The sequence below is a fragment of the Clinocottus analis genome, unplaced genomic scaffold, assembly GCF_023055335.1.
Source record: "Clinocottus analis isolate CAN_PGR_092001 unplaced genomic scaffold, fCliAna1.0.p SCAF_5, whole genome shotgun sequence".
Classification (NCBI taxonomy): domain Eukaryota; kingdom Metazoa; phylum Chordata; class Actinopteri; order Perciformes; family Cottidae; genus Clinocottus; species Clinocottus analis.
Window position 1 is genome coordinate 7,461,961 of NW_027176207.1, and position 21,022 is coordinate 7,482,982.

Sequence of the window (21,022 nt, forward strand, 5' to 3'; positions counted from 1 at the left end):
GGTCGAAGGTTGAGATTTTCCCTGTTGAAATTTCCAAGTTTTAACTTACAGGCGTTTTATCTGCACGGTGCCAATCTCAAACAAAATAAAAGATGGGTAAACACAAACTCAAGAGAATGGTTTGTTCTACGACATAAAATAAAGTGTTATAAAAGTTAATCACATAAAACTCTGGTACTCCCATAGCTTTGTGTTGGTGTGACCGTTTTGTTGTGTGTACGTTGGCTGTTTACGTCTGCTGATTGTATTCGCACTTCGTAATCTTGAAAATCATAAAAGTGGTGTTTATCTGTGAATATTGTCTTGCTGAACAACATGCTGTGGAGGTATGATGAACTTTTTTTTGCCACACAGCTTATTTTCCATTTTAACAGTCCAGTAATAGAATCCCATGACTTTCTGTCGAGGGAACCAGTCCATATTAACTTCCGGGTTATATAAATACATCATCCCTGTAGCACTCTATTTCTAAGCCTACTAATGGTCTCGAGGGAATGGACATGATGATATGATTAGTAGAATATGAGTTGGTGGATCCATGAGCCAATAAGAATGTCAGCCAGTTAATTTTTGGACCGACAAAGTGTTTTGCTGAAGTGATGGAAAGTGAATACATTTATTCAGTGACTATTTGATTTCAGGTTTGAGGTACTTGTACTTCATTCACTATATAACTTTATACCTCTTCCCACTACATTCAAGAAGAATAAAGGCTTATGAAATACAATGCATTGTTAAAAATGTAATTAGTCTTTACCAAGCCTTTAGGGATGCGACCTCTTAAAGTGAAGACATCACAAATGTAGTTGTCGAAAGGAAATTAGCAGTTCTGCCACAAAGACATGTCCCCTTTGATGTGGTTTCATTTGCATAACTGTTTGAGGCCCAAAGAAATCAAAATACCAATGTTTCACAAAAAAAGAAAAGATTAGAGACAAGTCGAAAATATCATTACGACCAATTTATGTTTGTTTAGTTTTGTTCTCCTCTTCCATGAATTATTATCTCAACCCTCGGATTTACATTGTGGCGAGTTGGAAGGATCTCAAGCCGGAATCAAAAAGTATTCAGGCATTTTACTACAAGTAAAAGCAATATCTGCAAAAAATCCTATATCAAACTACTTAAAATATCAGCAGTGAAATTATTCATTGTATAGAATGAGCCATTTCAGAATGTTATATTATTCAATGATAGTCATCGATGCATTCATGCATTCATTTCATCCCTTTAATGTTGCAGCTGGTAAAGGTTCATTTAAATTGCTTTCTGCTAGCTAGTTCAATCTATAACATACATTATAGGGGTGAATAATACATGTCAACATGTCTGTCTCTCTGTGGTTGGCAGCAATATGCTTTCTTTTACCCCTTCAAAATTAAAGCGGAATAAAAATTATGTTGGTAAACTATGTTCGACTTTTAGTTATAATAACTAATAATTAACTAATTACTAATATCCCACAAAAATATACTCATTTTAAGACTTTGGCTTGCACTGTGCTGCTATTTTTACTCTGCCACTGTGAGTGTGCTTCACTCCTGGGAACCAAAGAGAATTATGCAAACAACCACCTCAAGTCGCGAAAGCGACTGTATGGTCTTGAGAAAAAATAAGAATCCTGCGTGGGACTATTAGAATGAAGATACTGGAGGACAGGGGACTCCTAAAATGCAACGGTGACTATGAGGAGATGAATAGAATCTGTAAGCATTAAATATAGACAAGACAGAGGATAACGGGAGGGAGGGGGAGGAGGGAAGCACTGCGTCATGCTCTCCTCAAGCATTTACCCAGTTCAGTGGAGTGAGAAACAAAAAACAAAAAAAATCTCCACAAGCCAACTGCAAGCTTACATAACCTGCTCCAGAGTCACTTCCTGATACACTAGACTGTGTTCATGGGCGATTGCACCATAGTGACCGAAATATTCAATAAGGATGCACTTTCCTGTAGTGATAAGAATGAGGATAGTGATTAATAGTTTTGCTGTAGGCAGCCGTTATTCTGTGATAGCCTCTGCCACAGTCTCTGCTCAATGTATTTTTAAATAGATTTAAAATTTTTTGTTAATAATGCTTTCTTTTGCGTATTTCACTATTTTTTTTCTTTTTTTTCCCTCATCAATACATCCACATGTAGATGCACAGAAGTTCACTTGATATATCTAGAAAGTATTGTAAGGATTCCATGTGGTGGCATATTTTAAACTTAACTAAACGTCTTTGCCACTGAGTGGTGACTCTGGCTTTAAACTATGAAGCATCAATCTCTAATCCCTCTTTTTCTTTTTTACATCTTGTTGTTAACTGCATCATGGATCATCCAACTCTATGCTCTGGAAGAAGAAAAAAAGAAGAAAGAGCATTAGCCCGACTGAGAGTGAGGAAGCACAAGAGCAAGACAGTGGGAGGGAGCACAGAGGAGGGAGGGCGGGTACAGTGGTGGCTGCCGGAGCTCTGCAGTACAGATCTGCTGAGAGCATCAGAGCAGAGCTTCTCCACAGACCACAGCCGCAGGGCTCCCACTGCAGCTCAGAGGAAAACCTCACACAGAAAAACACACTGGAGGAGAAACCGCTACCTCACAAGACCACAAGACAGGAGACGGAACAAAGAGGACGAGAAGAAAAGAGTGATCAGACAAATACAGAGAGCAGGTGAGAAGAGCCGGAGCAGCTTCTCTGCTTTTTTGTTGTTAATTGTAAGAACAGAACTTCCAGGGCACACAGCTCTTCACGTTCTACTTTTGGAGTCCATTCAATTATTTACCTTCCGACGTATTTTGGTTTGCGGAACACAACTTTGCTTTTGAAAAGTTTGACACGTTTGTATTTGTAGTTGCAAATCAACATTTCGACCCATCTGGCTCTTTTGCCAAATCTAGCAATATTTCAACACCTACCCACGGTGCGTGTGTTTGTGTGTATGTGTGTGTGTGTGTGTGTGTGTGTGTGTGTGTGTGTGTGTGTGTGTGTGTGTGAATCACTTTCTGACTGACCCAAGTAAATAGTGGTTGAGTTAAATCAGGTGTAACTGTGTGGAGGGGAATATACATTGTCCTTAAGTTATATTCCACATGTTGATGTTGTAATGTTTGATATATGTTTAAGGTGAATTATAATTAATCTAATTTCTTACTGTTTTTTCTCTCCACAAAGATCCCCTTAAAGGATCTAAAGATGTCACTTCGCAGAAACAACTGAGGCAGATTATTCTTTGCGATAAGCAACACCTGCTGAAAGGACTTTGTGGAGACACTTGTAAGGTTGAAGCTCTTTCAAGATATATTGGACGAAACAGTTTTCTCTGGTGCAACCTCTGCACCGCCTGCCCCGTCTGCCCCCACTTCAACCTCAGTATGGCTGGTTGTACCTGCCGCTGCAGACAGGGGTTGCTCAAACTAATCCAGTCCCTGCAGAGATTAGTCTCAGGAACCCTCACAAAAGGTACTGTGACTTTTTACTCTTACTCCATTAACCCCCCAACACACACACACACACACACACACACACACACACACACACACACACACAATATACGGCCTGGTGTGATCCCATAGTCCCTATTTTTCATGTGCACCTGTTTTCATACAGCATGGTTTTGTGAGAGTGCTTTTGTCATTAAAAACCTCAACTATAATCCACCAAGTTAAATTCTTTGAAGCACCTGCCTGTACTGCAGCTTTCAAATAGATTTTATAATGACACAATGTAGGTCTGCTTTATGCAGCTGCAGCAGCCATGTGGTCAAGGTCAAGATTCAACTCCCACATCAGCCGAAGGGAAGTCTATTCATCAACCGCCATGTATTCTGTGACACTATCCTTGAGACAAACACTGAACTCTGCTTTGCAAGCCTGTATGACTCTCGGCTCTCAACGTCTTATGTGATGCCCCGTCTCAACAAAACTGCATTGTGAATGATGTTTTAAGGGAAACATATTTTGTCACGGATTACGTTTACTTTTGGCGTTTTGTGAGTTTTAAATCTGCGGAAGTCCACAGGTCCACAGGTCTTGGTGTCGGATGGGTCGAAAAACACATAGCCTTCGCCTCGGAGACCAATGGTTCATGTTGGTGGTCCAAGTTTTGTTGTTTTTGTCCGAGAAGATTTGTGTTACAGAGTTTGGACTGCTAATCGGGATAAACACATTACATTTCATTTAGCTGACGCTTTTATCCAAAGTGACTTACATTTCTGCTCTACACACCATAGACACAGCACAGTAAGTGTTTTGCTCAAGGACACAACGGCACGGACCAGTGGAGCTGGGGATCGAACCATCGATCCTCTGTTTGAAAGACTGGCATGCTAAACACTGAGGAGTCTGCCTGCGGTTACATAGTGTAACTGGTGCTGTGCTCATGGCATCTATAATGAACCAGGTCAGATGAGCTTGATAGAGTTCAAGCATTTGTGGCTCTTGAAGAAGGAGCCCATTAATTATCAACCTGTAGGTCAGGTCCCGAGATAAATACTGTTTGAGGGGTCACAAGATATTTCTGTACATTTAAATTCGATTGACTTTTTCAGACATATCTATATGCTTTTATTTGGGGGAAATACTGGATGTGTAGGTCTTTTAAATCTGCCTGAAAAGGACGACCCACTCTTTGGTTGCTCACAATGCCACAATTCCTGAATACGCTAAGGCCATTAAGTGTAATGAGGTCATAAGTAGACAGTGTTTCATTTTAAGGAAAATAGGTTGGAAACCTCTTATTGAGAGAACCAGCAGATAATGGGCACTGCTCCAAAAATAGTTATAATATGACTTTTAGATCAAATGCAAGTTGATAAAACAAATTCAAAATGATTTGCTATGCTTTTATTTAAAGGATATTAATTCCACCTAAAATGTTACCTCCCACCAGTTCACCTTTTTTGCATCCCCACAAACGTGTTTTAGTCACTGTAAAATGTGCAGAGGAGCCAGTAAATAAGAGCTTTTGTTGTGGTTGGTTTGTTAATAATGCATATGTCATTTCACCACACTGTCATCGAGGGTGATAAAAAAGATTTGCCTACAGAGCACCTTTTACCTGCCCTGGATGAGTGCCCCTCTTGTATGATATCTGCGTACACCCTCAAGAGTCAAATAATGAGGTCATATATGCATCATATGTACACAGTCGCAGTGCACTCTCAACGTCATGTGTGTCTTCTTTGTGTTAAAAGCCATGCTCTCACTCTCCTCACGGCCTCCCTTCATCCTCTAGTTGAAAGTTACTTTGCACCTCTTAACAGCAACAACAACAAAAAAAGCTGAGTCACCAAGTCAGAGTGCAGCTGCAAGTCAGTCACGAATGATAAAACACACAGAGCTGCTCTCACGTATAAAAAAGAAAAACTGGTCCGATATGAGACGCAAGATTAAACCGACACACATATAGCAATGCCGTGAAGGTTCAGGCGATGCTTCACTAAAACTGTCATTGTGAGCCGCGATACAAATTTTCTTTGTCTCCACCAATACAAATGTAGTCTTAAGCTTATTGTCTAATCGGGCATTAGGATGCGCTATTGTTGGCAAGCATACTCATTGCCAGGAATTGATTTCCGAAAGTCTTGTTGTTTTCAAAACCAACAAGCTATTTGTGAAAACACAGCTTCTGACGGCGTCCCAGAAATCCATCCAATTTATACTGTGTTTTACCTTAATACTGACTAAACTCTCACATAGATTTCTGGTTAGGTTGTCCAGTCCATTGGACTCTGCTAAAACCAACCTAAGAAACACATGAAGTATATGCATTTTCATAAATCATTTGATATGAATAATACTAGCAAGTACTGCAATGCAAAAATATATATATATAACTCTAATGACACCTGCTGAGAGTGAAACTATGTTCTAAATTGGTAGGTTTGTCAGTTCAGAGCTATTCTAGAAATAATACAGCCTACTTATGGCCGCATGGGTTGACAATCTAGGTCATGCGATGCGGCCACATATCTAAAAACTGAACGACTGCCTTTTATATAATGCAGAAATATGTGAACAATTCCAAACCTACTTTTACAATAATGGGCTTATCTTCAACGACTCGGACTAATTTAAGTAAAGTAATAAAGTGGGGAAACTGGTCTTAATGTTAACACATGGCATGTGTCCTTATCATATGAGTATAGTTTGCTAAAAGAAGTGACTTTTTGGTTTCGTTTGGGGGCAAAGTAAGAGACAGAGACAGAGCTTGAATATGACTGTCTCATGCCAAACACAATATTAAATCCAGAGCAATAACTTCATCACATCTGTGCAGGAAATATTAAAGTGAGAGCACAAATACTAATTTGAGAGCATAGAGTCAGGGTCTTCTCCTCCTTAAAAACTCCTGTGCTCCCGGTTATCTTGCCCTCTGCATCCTCAAAAGATGAGGAATGGGTGAAATGGATTGTGAATTCTGTTGCACATCTTGTCCTCTGAAAATGTAAACAAATATGCTTAAAAAACATGTTTTTTTAAGCATATTTCTTTACATTTTCTGTAAAAAATGTAAAAAATTCAAACAGCAATCAACAAATGAAATGCTTTTGAATCTTGAAGTCTTCCTCAAGCTGCTAGTGTGACAACTGTGAGTACTAAGAATAGTCATGTTTGTTGTTTACATTCATAGTGATCCTTTTGGAGGAGTGGCCTTGGAGAGAGACCCTGCTAGCGTGAAGCTAGTGTTGCTACTGACATTCATGAGAAAAGAGTTGTCATCACTTGGGGGGATTATGCATTTTAAAAGGCAACAAAGGGGTTATGTCTTCATAATTGAATGTCACTGAGTTAGGTGCCTCTAGACAAATTAAAAAATGTCTAAAATGGGAATTGATTCTGACATTTCAGCCATCAGTGAGAATTTAGTTATTGTATGAGTTTTTTCTTGTTAGTTTGAGAGAAAATATGGATAGCACAATAAGACTTGGGGTAGTTTACAAAAGTTTCAAAGTGTGATTTGTGCATTTCAGCTTTTGTACACATGTAAAATACGAGCACGAGCACACACTAACAGATCACATACATATTGTATGTTCCAGTTATTGAATCAATAATTATTATTTTTTTAAAGTTTGTGAGTTATAATTTTTTTGTGAGCTTTAATCTTTCCAAAATACATTCTGAGTGTATTCTCAAACAAAAGCAGATGGAGAGCTTCATTTTCCTCATGCTAGGTTAAAGGATCTTTTAGCACATTAGACCTGCATGCATAGAAGAATGCACAAAATATGCAGGTAAACATGCATCAGTGTTTACCTTCACACATGCAAACGTGTTAGATAGACGGAAAAATACGTCCCTCATCTCCAGCACACAGTAGTTTGGTTTGTTACACACATTTTCCGGCACACACTTATACAGAAAGTGACATGAAGCGTAAAACTGCCTCACCTTCAAAATGTTCTACCTACTGATGCAGCAGCATGTTTATTCATTTTCAAACCTTTACACATTGCAAGCTAGAGTTGTGGGTGGGAGGTGATGTGCCTTGGGCCTGAAGCTAAAGCACACGCAATCTTAGGTCTCTAGTGGCTCATGTATTTGAATAGTGAACTTTATACTCTTGTTTAGTTCTGCTTTTAAAAATGGATCTGTTGTAATCTGTACGACTGCAACAAATAGGAGGTTTTTGAAAGTTGTTGTGTTATATGAGGCAAACTCGTTGCAACAAAAAGTGATAACTCAATATTAAAATGTAAACTTTGTAGTTAAAACGACCATACGGCAAATTGATACTGGATTTAAAACATACACTTTTTTATTAATCCCCTTAGGGAAATTCTTCTCTGCATTTGACCCATCCTCGAGTAAGGAGCAGTGGGCTGCCCTATAGATCAAGTAGATTTCATGACAATTGATAACATCTTATGTAGCAGGAACTTGTGTTATCAGCACTATGACCAGTATGCACTATGCATTATGGCCTAAACTGGCCAATCACTGCAACCTTGAGGTAAATATTGCAATATCACGGACTGTACACAGTCAGCTCTGACTGTCCACCCCTTCTATAACTGTTGTATATCGTTTGGATGTTATTTAAACACTAAAAAGTACTTTGGCATTCAGCTTTATCCCATTTGTATCAAATATAGCCACTGTTCATATACAAAGTCATGGTTTATGAATCATGGTAAATTGTGGTGATCGTGGTGATTATTTTAAAGTCTCTGGAGCAGTAAGCACGTTCTTGTGTTCACACCATATTCCGTACGGACTCGGGTTCTGTTGGAAACGTAGGAGTAGTTCAAGACAGAAATCTTCTCATCCGGCCCTGTGCTGCACCTGTCTCTAGCTATTACAAGACACATGTGTCCTCTAAGTGCATAACCTTGCAGCAAGAGTCACATCATGCCCCACTGCGGAGACTGATCGAGATCTATGACCCGTGTTGTGCCTTGTCCATAGCCCTGCAATGACCGTAAATAATGGTAAAATTACCCAGCGTCCCCCTGCGTTTGTGATCTGTCCTCCCCTAAAACTTGATCTCCTCCATCTCTTCTTATACTGGAGAAAGCAGTGGATTGAAGCTGACAGTGTGTGTCTCTGCTTTTAATTTTTTACATCACCTCACTACACACTTTTATGTAACCGTCGTCTTCAAGATTTATTTTTATCTTGTGGCCCCACCTTGTGTTTCATTCCCCACATTAATGATTTTACCCTCGATGTGTTTTATTATTTCATAATTTCATATATATATATATATATATATATAGTATAAGTATTTGGCGCAGTCAACAGTATGCAGACAATTGCGTGACGTTTAGAGTTGTTGTGTACCAAACGTACTGCATTTTACTACATGCTTAAATATTGTTGTTGGAGCTTTTTTGGTGACCCAACCTGCTGATTGTGTCAGGAAATATTGTACACTACTGCCACCTGTTGTTCAGAAAGTAACACCACCACAGCATAACAAAAAAGGAGGAAACGCTGAGCTCTATGCTGAGTTGTGAGTGTCTGTGTGGTTTGAGCTAACACGGATATTATCTCCATCATATATGTCGTGAGACCGATAGTCAATGGGCTCAGAGATTGCTGTTTCAAAAGCTATTTAAGTAACTTTTTTTTGTGATTGTGCTGACTTTGTCTGAAAGCCCAACTAGTTCTAATATGTTGAATGCAGGTGAAAGAGGAACGTTGAGGTTAAGACGAGAGTAGAAGAAACACAATTATGTATTAATGAGACCAGAGCACCAGGTCTGAAACTACAAGTTCATGCCCACATAGAGATTTCAGTCATTTCCTTAAAAGAGTATTTTTAAAAGTAGCTTTTCCTACCTCCAAATTGAATTTATTATTGCATCACCCTTTGAGTCAGAGAAGGGGGAATCTAACTAAGGACTCAGAAATGATGAGTGAGTTAAATGGCTTTTAACTCATTTGCGATGTGTTCTTCGAAAATCACACAAAAGATGGATGCAGTCGGAGATTGAAAGAGTAGAGGAAATCCTGATATAAAAATGGTATGAAGTCATGCAAACATGGATTGGTTATTATGGATGTGAATTGGCATATTGAAATACAAAGGATAAAGTGATGAATCATGATAAAAGATGGTGTGTGTTGTATTGATCGTTCACCTCTTCAACAGTGCCTTTAAAACTGCTGTGACCAGTGAGTCCTGCCTGCCGGTGATGGTGAGCGGGCTGGTGTAGATCATGAACTGCTTAAAGGATAATGAGGAGATTATGATGTCATTACGCTGCAGTGCAGTGTCACTGTGCAGGATGATACGGTGCAGAGAGGCTGGTCCAGATGGCAAACAAACATCTGTCATGGGGATCACAGCGGGTTGCTTATAGTTTTCTGAATACTTAGTTTTCCATCTGAATGTGTGTGTGTGTGTGTGTGTGTGTGTGTGTGTGTGTGTGTGTGTGTGTGTGTGTGTGTGTGTGTTTGCGTGTCGGAGCGTCGGGCCTCCTTTCTATTATCACAGCAGAGGGGAATGATTGTTTAAACCTCCATGATATTGCTTTGTATTTTCATGTATGCTTTGCGGTCTCAGACCAGGAAGCAAAATTAATATTTGGTAGAAAATGTAAATGCATAAGTTGTACATGATCTATAAAGGTAAAGAGGTAAAAAGGTAACTTTCTATTTTAGTGGGACAGCATTGGTATGGAGGAGAAAGGGCAGGGCAGTAGGACTGAGCGCGAGAGGTGTCTATTTATCAGAAATATGCATCACATGTTAAGTTCTTACCTCAGCTCCCCCTGATCAATCACAGGACTGTCGTCAGCAAACAGCACGCACTCGATACACACACACACACACACACACACACACACACACACACACACACACACACACACACCTTAATTTGACTACAATTGACCTGCACCACTCAGTTATGTGCAGTCCTCTGCTATGTAAACAGCATGGACGAGCACATAGCAATGAGGCACGTTTTTGAGGCTTTCAGAACTATGAGGTAATGATGTAGTACATCGTGGATCTGCAACGGAACTCCTGTCACATGGATTTTGTAATTTTTTACAGCTCTAACAAAGAAGGATTTTCAAGAAAAAAGAAAACTCAAACGTCATTGAAAAAAGACCACACACAGACACACACACACACACACACACACACACACACACACACACACACACACACACACACACACACACACACACACATACACACATACAAACATACACATGCACACTCACAAGACTGTGGCAAAGAAGGCATTTACATTTCTGCTAAGCAGCAGAATATTTAAAAATATTTACTTTTCCTATGCTTCCTTCTGTGCCTTTCTGCAGGGCCACTAACCAAAGCAAATGTTTTTAAATGCCTTGTCTATGCACTAAATAATTGCACATTTTGATCTTCAGAGAGTCACTGCACCTACTGAATGTGTCAAATAATCAATCAAATCCTAAAACAGTCAAAATGAATATCCTCTCAGAGACAATTTTTTACTCATTCGCAGGTTTTACCACAATTAATTTAATTGTTTAACTAGCAACAGAATTTGTAATATAATGCACATTTACTTTTGCTCCCAACAACCCTGCTAGATTTTTAATGCCCAGAATTTAAGGAAATAAACATTACTTACTCCCACTGCTTTCCTTCCCCAATGCACACACTCTCATTTTCCTAAATTGGAGTTGTTCCGTGAATATTAATTGACAACCATTAAACACTCTAATGTTCATGTTTTTACTGCAGTAAAGAAGAACATCACTACTATGTTGCAGCCTACCTTAGAGTAAGAGAGAGAGAAAGGTCTAATTGTGTTACAGAAGTGAATTAACACACTAACAGACACACTAGTGCAGTCTTCACAGCTAACACGTTAAGTGCTCTCTGTGGTACAAACCATGCGTCAAGTCGCAGAGCACTAAATTAGTGTGGGTGTGTGTGTGTGTGTGGGTGTACGTTTGCGCGCCTGTATTTGTGTGTGTGTGTGTGTGTGCGCGTGTGTGTGTGTGTCCGTGTGTCTGTGTGTGTGTGTGTTACGGAAATAAAGTCATGAATAAGAAGATAAGAACATATAGATACAATCTGGAGATCTGTCACCTTGAAATGCTCGTCATTCATTCCCTCGTCAGAGTTATTAGTGATGACTGCATCGGTTGCCGGCACTCCACAACGGCACGAGGGCACAAGGACGCAGGGAGCCAGAAATAGGGGGAAAGGCTGACAGATGAGTAGAATGAGACACAGAAGGGAGGGAGTGGCGCAGGAAGGAAGGAGCAGCTTGAGTGTGTGTGTTTTGGCAAGAGAAATCAGAACTCCAAGAGAATCAGCTCACGGAAGGGACTCATCCCTCAGAAACAGATCTGAAACCAGTGACAGGAATCAACAGGGGCAAATCCCCTTTTTAAGAGACCGAGCTGTGGAGGCAGATCACAACAAAAGGCTGACAACATCGAGAAAGAAATACAGGACTATTACTCTCTGTGTTGTTTGACCAGGCCGGTTTCCACGGTGACAACATGGGTGCAGTGGTGGGCACTTTGACCATGCAAACCAAGCAGAGGAGACCATCCAGAGGTACGTCAACATTAGTCTGAAAAAAAGATGGAGAGAGGGGAAAAAAAGCGCAACAGAAAGCTTGACTGAACTGAGAGAGTGAGAGCGAAATAACACGCAGAAAGAAAAGCCTTCAGTTAGGATTTAGACCAATTGTAATTCATAACGTGTTCCATGGTATCTTCTACGTGTTGCACACTTGTGCGTTTAATATAAACAATAACATGTAAATGTTTGCCAAATGTATGTGTGTCTCTGAATTATTGAAGAAGGAACAGTAAACAGCAAAAATAGACCAGCTAATGCATTTAACCACTTATATAACACCAAATGGCGGTATACACGTAAAGTGCATTACAAATTATAGCTTTGCTGCATTTGTTTTTATAGACAAAATAAGGGAAAACAGAAAGTAAGAATATCTATTTTTAATTTTTAATGAAATGTTAGAAATATTCACTGTGGCAGCGACATTATTAGGGATCAAGTGAAAAAAGCTGAGAGACATAACTCTGAGGTCTTGATGGATGATTACAGTACGCCATGAAGTATTCAATGTCCTTGAAAAATAACCGGGGAGCAAAATCTCTGACTCCACGCCTGCATGCGTGTGCGGCGCGGATGGCCGCCGAGCATGTGGGTGTGTGAAAGCGAAGGGGGGAGAGGGTTCAGCATGTGAATTAACAGGCAGCTCACATATCATACATCTCCCTGGCCTTATGCTTGAGATCCCCGTTGTCATGGAGACTGGGTTGTAGGGCTATAAGAGAGTGTGAACGATACTCAGCCAGGAAAATGGGGAATTTATAGCGGCGTGGAACAAAGATGAAATAGATGAATCAACAAGCAAAGCGGTTACTCTCCGACAGTATAGCCCACAAGACAAAGGTGGTGTTTGGTTTTTTACACACATGAGATGGAATCATTCATGCTGGTGCTGATAAAAGCCTTTGAACAAAGTGTGTGTGTGTGTGTGTGTATGTGTGTGTGTGTGTGTGTGTGTGTGTGTGTGTGTGTGTGTGTGTGTGTGTGTAAGTGTGCGTGTGTGTGCACGCGCGTGTGTGTGCATACGCGTGTGGGGGATGCACAGAGGTCATGCAGTTTTTTTTAAAGCTCCGTTAAAGTTTGTCTTGCATTACCAGCCGTGCAGAGGTATTTGGGAGGAGATGGAACAAGAGAAGACTTCATTGATCCCCGGGAGAGAGGGAAAAAAAGTATCTCAGTAGCACAAGACACAGGGAGGTCAAAGCAGTGAACGAATAGAAATGAGGCCGAGTCAGAGAGCTAAGTATATACATCACGGTATTGCAGACCACGGGGCATACAGTGAATGAGCTGTGTGCAAAAGCAGATCAAATCTTTTTCAAAAACACATCTGCAATGTCTGTTCGTTAAAGACCGTATAATGTGTATCATGTCTAATTCTTAGCCTGGTGCAGTAAATTCTGGGAGTTCTTGTCACCGTGAGGTTGCAAAGGAACACACACGGACTCCAGAAGTTGCTGGATTAAACAAAACAAGATACAAACAGTTAATCATTGAGGTTTAGAGGAGCTAGCTGTTGGTTTGCGTTACCTTTGGCCCAAGCCAGGCTGTTTCCAGTCTCTGTGCTATGACCAGCTGCGGCCGGAGCATTATATGTGCTGTATAGCCGTGAGAAGAAAGTGAGGAAGCATATTTTTCATACAATGAGGAAACGGGACATACTTCCTGGTGGAACAATTTGGCTCTGTTGATACTCTGGCCAGGCCCTTACAATGCACACCATAGAAGCACACTGAACCCAACCCTTTGTATACAGGAACACTTTGACCTCCTGAACAACCTTCTGAACTATAGTCACTCATATTGTTCGGCCGTCACAATGTGACACACATCTATAATCATCTTCATCACTTCATCATGTAACACTTCCCTCCCAGTTTATGCTGAAGGCTGTTTATGGGCAGAGCAGCTGTCGCACAATTTACGGCACGACTCCTGCCTTGCGTACAAACATCAATCCTGGAAACGTCGGTCCTGAGTCTGCAGCCTGTCTGCGTCTTATTTATAACTAAAAGTATCTGGCAATGTTGTCATCTGGTGAGATTTATATTATCATCGTGCAAGATGTCAGCCATGAAACTTTGCAGGTGTGTTGCTAAGATCAGTCTTTCATTTAAATGTGTTTTTTTTGTGCCCTCCAAACATATTGTGTGATCCTCTTCTGCCATGTGTTCGCTCCCTTTTTCTTCACACTCTGCCACCACCTCCGTTCTTCCCCCTAATCAACACCTCTGCTTGTTTCCTTGTCTCACCCTCATTTCAATTCATCTGTTTCTGATCACACTGTCGCCCGGCAGAAAGAACACATGCACATACAAGTGCAGCAGAGCAACACCTTTGTTGTTTTGTTGTTGTGTGATGAGAGGCTTTTTCTCAACAAGCAAGATAAATGCACACATTGTTTCTCACACCTAAAAAAAACATGTTTATCACTTGATCCTTTCCTTCTATCCCCGTGGCAACAAGAGCCAGGGAGAACACAACAGAAGCTGAAAGGAAGATGAAGAGAAGATGGAGAGAAGATTGAGAGAAAGCGACACATAGCGACACATTCAGCTGATAACTAACAGAAAATATTGCTCCGCAGTTCAGCATTTACAAAAGCTTTGAGGATAAAGGGTTCAAATGAGGCCGATGGATGTCAAGAACCAACAAATCTGTCTCAGAGTATTATTTCTAAATAAACTAATAGAGAACGCTTCATAACGGACAAATATTTGTTTGCTTTGTTTTTAGCTTAATAAACATAAATAGTTGAAATGTTTTAGCAAAGATTGAAACTAAAATCTAATAACAAACAGGATTAAAATGAAAACGATTCAAACATTAAAGTAGAAGCAACTATTCTTTGTACAAATAATCAGATGCAGCTAGTTAAACGAGTTAGACTAGTTAAATCAAAGAATCATCTTTGATTGGCTTAAAAAGCAGAAGACCAACAGGGTATTTGATATGAAATTCAAATTAAGACCGCCTCTGACAGTGGATGCATGACACAAGACACAGTTTCAGCGGTGAGGATTAATCTTGACACCGCCGCTGGCTGAGTTTAAATGAATGAGTCATCGGCGACATCCATCCATCTTAATCTCCTTTTCCAGAGGCTGACCGAGTCAATTAATGCTGCAGCGACGAAGCTTGTTTGTGGATTGGACGTGAGAACAAGTCGTTAATTTGGTCAGCTCTCACTGTGGGATTTGGGAAGATTTAAAGAGGCTTGTAAACAATTCAAACAAGGATATGGCTTGTAATATCACTTGGTCTCCATGCAAGCAAAATGTATTGCTTGTCTCACAGGGACCAGTTGGAATATAAAAGTAATTCATTCCAGAGAACAGCATGTGTAAATAAGCTGCCAGCGAACACAATAAAGACTTACAGAGAGAACTATATGTTTTCTCCCAGATGTTTGTTTTTGTTTAAGAACTCATTGGCATGTGGATTGTGTCCACTGCCGGGTGTTGGGATGTTTGTTCTGCCCTGTGGCTGGAGACAGTTAGAGTGACAAACCCTTGCCTCCACCAGAACTCTCTTCACATCATTAACCACCATCCCTCTTCACAGCACCTGATACTGAGCTCCTTGTTGCCATTAATAACATCCCTCAAGTCCTAAGGGGAAATCTATTTATCAAGTGCATGTCGTCCTTCTCAAATCCATCCTTTCTCCCTCTTTACCTCTGTGTGATCTTGATGATCTTGTTTTCCCCGTGGGTTACTCTTTTCTTCCGTCTTATCAAATTTTTGGTATCTTTCTTTACGACCTCATGCTTCAAGCTTCACTGACTTTTCTGTCTCTTTCCTGTGTATTATCGTTTCCATGTGTCTAAAGAAGACTCAACACTGGGACAATCATTATGTTTAGCGGGGACTGTAAGTACTGTGACATGTTTCTGAGTAATTAACACATATCTTTCTTTCTCTTGCTTTCTTTCTCTCTCTTTTGTAGACAAATTAGACGATGAGCTCGAGATGACAACGGTGTGTCACAGGCCAGAGGGCCTGGACCAATTGGAAGCCCAAACTAACTTCACCAAGCAGGAACTACAGATCCTCTATCGTGGATTCAAGAATGTAATCACATACTTTCTCATCTTACTATTAGATTACTTTGCATTACAGATACCTAAAATAGTAAAGATATAGATCACGCTGATAATTATATATATATATATATATATATATATATATATATATATATATATATATATATATATATATATATATATATATATATATATATTGTTTACCCCTAATGGTATCTTGCAAGTTGTTTCTTTTTTAACAAGACAGCCATGCTTTGCTGAGGCTATCTATACTGTACATCAGTGCTGTGAGTTAGATGCTAAAGTCAGCATCTTACCATTCTCACAGTACATGAAACATGTGCAACAAATAGTCCATCCAATAATGGTGGTAGGTTAGACGGATTGACAAACCCACATTCATCTACAGAGCGTTAAGCTAATGCTAGCAGCTAATGCTTGTGTGGCCAAAATTTCATGTCCATGTTGGTAACCTTTTGGTAACCTAGAAAAGTTCAGCTTTCACTGAGAGTATAGGTTCAATTCTTCTTTGCAGTCTACATATGAAACAAATGTAAGCATGATAATAATGCAGGCTATCATGCTGAAATATGATTATCGTCACGAGACTGCACAGTTCTGGTGAGTTCTTCAAATAAACTGGATGTCATTGAGTAGCTTATTCTGATCATAATTCCTCTTTTGGTTCCACAGGAATGTCCAAGTGGTGTTGTGGATGAGGAGACATTTAAACACATTTACGCACAATTCTTCCCACATGGAGGTAATGTGCAATTTTTTTAATCTCTTAAATTGCCCTGTAAAGCTTTATTAGAACAGGAGACCTTACACATGTATTGATTTGTATTGCAGATGCAAGCATGTATGCACATTATCTTTTCAATGCATTTGACACTACAAACAATGGCTCCATTAAGTTTAAGGTCAGTCATTCTGCTTCGTCTTTGCATCTTGTGTTAAATATGGCGCATTTCTTTTCTCCCCTGTCAGAATCTAAGTTTGTTTTTCTGTCTCATTGCTCTTAGGACTTTGTAATGGGTTTGTCTATACTGCTGCGAGGAACGCTGAGAGAAAAGCTTGAGTGGACGTTTCACCTTTATGACATTAACAGAGATGGCTACATAAACAGAGAGGTGAGACGGTGCTGCACTATGTGAACAGGGTTTATGTGCGTCGTTTAAAGTCTATGTCGCATCACAACGTGAATCTTCTCTTTTCTCAGGAAATGACTGAAATTGTGAGGGCCATATATGACATGATGGGCAAGTTCACCTACCCGGCACTAAAAGGGGACGTCCCGCAGCAGCACGTGGACGCCTTTTTCCAGGTGCATTTCTCAAATATAAGATTAAAAAGTCTAAAGTCAATGTTTTTGTGACCAGTGACAGGTGAATTCAAACTTGAGAAACAACAATGTCACTCTTAATGTCTCTAAATTGAATGTGCCAATTACCTTTCTTGTTTTTTGGAGACACTTTGTATTTACATGTGCATTTACAAGTATTAATCATGATCAATCCCAGTCCCTGCAACTTTGCAGTCAGTATTTTATGGACTTATTGTTCTACACTAATTGAAATGCAACATGAGCTCACAATGAACACGTTTCAATAACATCATTCTATTTGATACTGATTCTCATTGTATTGCATTGTTTTTCTGCAGAAAATGGACAAAAACAAAGATGGAGTGGTGACTTTAGAGGAGTTTATTATTGCCTGCCAGGAGGTATGTATTGTCCTTGATCTGACGTGTTTATTTCTAAATGCAATATTAGTCAAATATATACGTATGAAGGGTAGAGTCAATAAATGCAGTACATGAATTTACCTACAATTATTTAGAGATGTTCCTTTCTGTATGTAGAGTCACATGTTTAGAATAGTACTCATTAATACGCGGTTGTGCATCGTACAATTGTTTTGGCAAGTCTTAATGAGGCCATGCACATGCAAAGAACAGAGACCTTAACATCACAAAGAATATTAATTGACAGCCTATGCATTACGATATACAGGGCTTTCACTTCATTACTAGTCAATTGCGTCATTCCACCCTGATTACCGGTGCTTGTGTTCTCTCTACGCAGGACGAGACCATGATGAATTCCATGCAGCTGTTTGAAAACGTGATGTAGGACAAGAGGAGATGATGGTGACAAAGACACGGAAAAATGAGAGGGTTTGGTGTGAGTGCGTGTGTGTGGATGCATGCATGGGCAATACATCCAGTCTCTCCTCCTCTCCCCACCCTATACAGCTGTGGTCGGGATACAGTCAGATTCCTCCACAATGACTTGAAAGAAAGGACTGGGCTAGGATGCTCTAAGCCCTCCTGCAGAGTGACTGAAGTGACAGGCTTGGACATAAAAGACATCGCTCTCGAACCTTGAAGATTGGCCTGATGCTCCGACATTGCAGAGTAGCTCCCGACCAGCAAAGAGCTATCCTTCAACCAGCAGAACCTTCTTTTTTTTCTTACCAAAAGACGTCCCTTTTTTTTTGTTGCCAAAAATGTAATTGCATGCTTTCGCAAGAAGTTTAGATTCATCTCTAAACATTTGTCTGATTTGTTATGGGAATCTGGCCATAAGGACTTTTATATTCATCTCGAGCATCATTGTGGCAGTGACCCCTCATGTGCTGACCTGGTTTTCGCTTGCCCGCTAAGTCTGTCTGACGCTTGTCACTAATAGTCTGTTTAAAGCATACAGTAGAATTTAAAATAATTTGGAAACAATACACTTCAAGGGTCTGGCGAGGTGCGTGAGTGTGTGTGTCGTTCTTACTGTCTATGTTGGAACTACATTTTTAGTGAAAAGAAAGAATAAACAAGCCATTCTTTTATTCTTCATTCTTTTCACCCGCTTCTTGTGGTCAAATCGGTGTTTTCAAAAATGTTCACGAAATATCGTGAAAAATTGTGCAATCATTTTGGATTTTGTGATGAAGTGAAAACAAACATGATGAATAATATTCAGGAAGAGGCTTGTGATCATCAAACCAATATTATTTATTTGCACAGGTGATCAGGGTGTAACTCTGATATGGCGACAATGATGACGGTAAAATATGTGTATGGTACAAAGATATTGATCTTCCTCAGCTATTTAATAATGTTCATGAAATGATATACCTCTCGAACATGGTTAAATTCCTTGTATGTGTATACATACTTACTTGGCCAATAAAGCTGATTGTTAGAAACAGTCAGATGGTGAGCCATTTTTATGAAATCCTGGTTCTGATAATCTTGCATGAAAATAACACTGAATGTCAGTTTTGGAATATGATATTTGATGACACCCAGGACAGTTTAATCTGCATTAGTGAACATTTGGCTTTGACTCCTCCCTCCAAACCAAATTGGTGATTTAAAGCTGACAAGTATAGGTACAGACAGAACAGGCTGACTTTTTTGACTTTTTTCTTCTTCTGTGAGGTAGAGTGTGTTTGAAAAGCGCCCCTATAACAGAAAATTCACTACCACTAGTAGTTCAGGTACTAAATTATTCATCATCGTTCCCTTTGCTGTTAGTGGAGCAGCTTTTTGCTGAAGGTTACATCGGTGGGACATTACAGCCTCTGGTCGATCAAATCTCACAAACAGAACATTCATTGTAAGCCATAAGAATAAAATGTAAATTCTTAAATTGAGTAGTGTTTTACTTCGGAGCTGTTAAATGTTGTGTGTGTGTGTGTGTGTGTGTGTGTGTGTGTGTGTGTGTGTGTGTGTGTATGTGTGTGTGTGTGTGTGTGTGTGTGTGTGTGTGAGAGTTGTGTGTGGTGTAGTGTGAGTTGTGTGTATTTGTGTGTGTGACACTGCATCTATTTAGGGCTCTCCACTTCTCCTTAATAAGAGTATAAATATGAGGGATCCGGGTCGTATTTAATTTGGGAAGGCCATAACATGTCATTCTGGAACACAAGCCGTGTAAACTCCACTACTGCCCCCTACTGGTCTATCTATGTTGATTAGAAACACTTTTAATAGACAGCAAACCCTCATTCATTCCGGCTGGTGTTTACATCTCACCTCAGGCCTGTGTGAGTGAGGCACTCTAACACCTGGCTGAACAGAGTAACAACATAAGCACAAACATACAGACTCCCTGCTCATTGTTCTTGGGGACTTTAACAGAGCAAACCGTAGCAAAGAATTGCCAAAAATAAATATCTAGTGTATAACACAAGACACACTTGTCCACTGCTACACTATGCTATAGGATGCATATTGCTCAGTTCTTCGTGCAACTTTGGGACTCTCTGATCATTGCCTGGTTCATCCTCTCCCACCGTACAGGCAGACATTAACATCTACAAAGCTTGTGGTGAAGACTGTGAGGAGATGGACTAGTGAGGCTAAGCTGGATCTACAATCTAGTAAAGACTAGTGTTGACCCATCAGAAGGACATCACAGGAATCGTGTTGGACCTCCTGCAGTTTGCCAACTGTGCAAACAGGTCGGTGGATGATGCAGTCAATATGGGACTGCAGCATATGCTGCAACACCTTGACTCAATATGTTAAACTCCTGAAGCTCGCAGACGACACACTGGTCATCTGACTCATCAGGAACAGTGATGAGACACCGCCATCTGCACTACCTGCACTACTTTGACTACTCTGTTGTCTTTATGGTATTTTTTGTATTAGTTATTATATCTTATCTACATGTACGATGAGAGCATTGTGTAACCAGAGTTAAATCCCATATATGTATTCACACCAGTGGTGGGCCATGGGTTTGAGACCTAGGCCTTCAATGAGTGCCCTATAGTCCACATCACGGGCAAACTGGGAGGAAAACTGCGCCGCCAACAACCTCAGCTGAAAACTGTTTGACTTGATCGCAGTTTTTTGTCAACGCCTCCCGCAGCGGCCGCCTGCTCTTGTTTGGTTTCCAGGCGAGGCGCAGCTCTAACGAACGAGCCTAATCATACACAGATA

General features: G+C 40.2%; 1 protein-coding gene across 2 annotated transcripts; it reads left to right on the forward strand.

Annotated features, from left to right (window-relative positions):
- The first annotated feature begins 2,494 nt into the window (after nucleotides 1-2,494).
- kcnip1b (Kv channel interacting protein 1 b) lies at nucleotides 2,495-19,705 on the forward strand. 2 transcript variants are annotated; one of them, XM_068601083.1, is made up of 9 exons: nucleotides 2,495-2,659; nucleotides 3,161-3,448; nucleotides 15,976-16,100; nucleotides 16,766-16,835; nucleotides 16,925-16,995; nucleotides 17,098-17,205; nucleotides 17,295-17,399; nucleotides 17,738-17,800; nucleotides 18,162-19,705. In XM_068601083.1, exons 2-9 carry the CDS (start codon nucleotides 3,361-3,363, stop codon nucleotides 18,207-18,209), a joined length of 678 nt encoding a protein of 225 aa, XP_068457184.1. In that variant the 5' UTR covers nucleotides 2,495-2,659; nucleotides 3,161-3,360; the 3' UTR covers nucleotides 18,210-19,705. The 2 variants fall into 2 exon arrangements, with proteins under 2 accessions (XP_068457184.1, XP_068457185.1); XM_068601084.1 differs by lacking the exons at nucleotides 2,495-2,659; nucleotides 3,161-3,448 and adding an exon at nucleotides 11,593-12,003.
- Nucleotides 19,706-21,022: the final 1,317 nt, after the last annotated feature.

Bases quoted from the DNA above. Each gene is read 5' to 3' on its own strand.
- kcnip1b (XM_068601083.1), top strand. From the start codon at position 3,361: ATGGCTGGTTGTACCTGCCGCTGCAGACAGGGGTTGCTCAAACTAATC. The intron at 3,449-15,975 runs GTACTGTGACTT...TCTCTTTTGTAG, and splicing joins CTCAGGAACCCTCACAAAAG to ACAAATTAGACGATGAGCTC. The intron at 16,101-16,765 runs GTAATCACATAC...TTGGTTCCACAG, and splicing joins TCTATCGTGGATTCAAGAAT to GAATGTCCAAGTGGTGTTGT.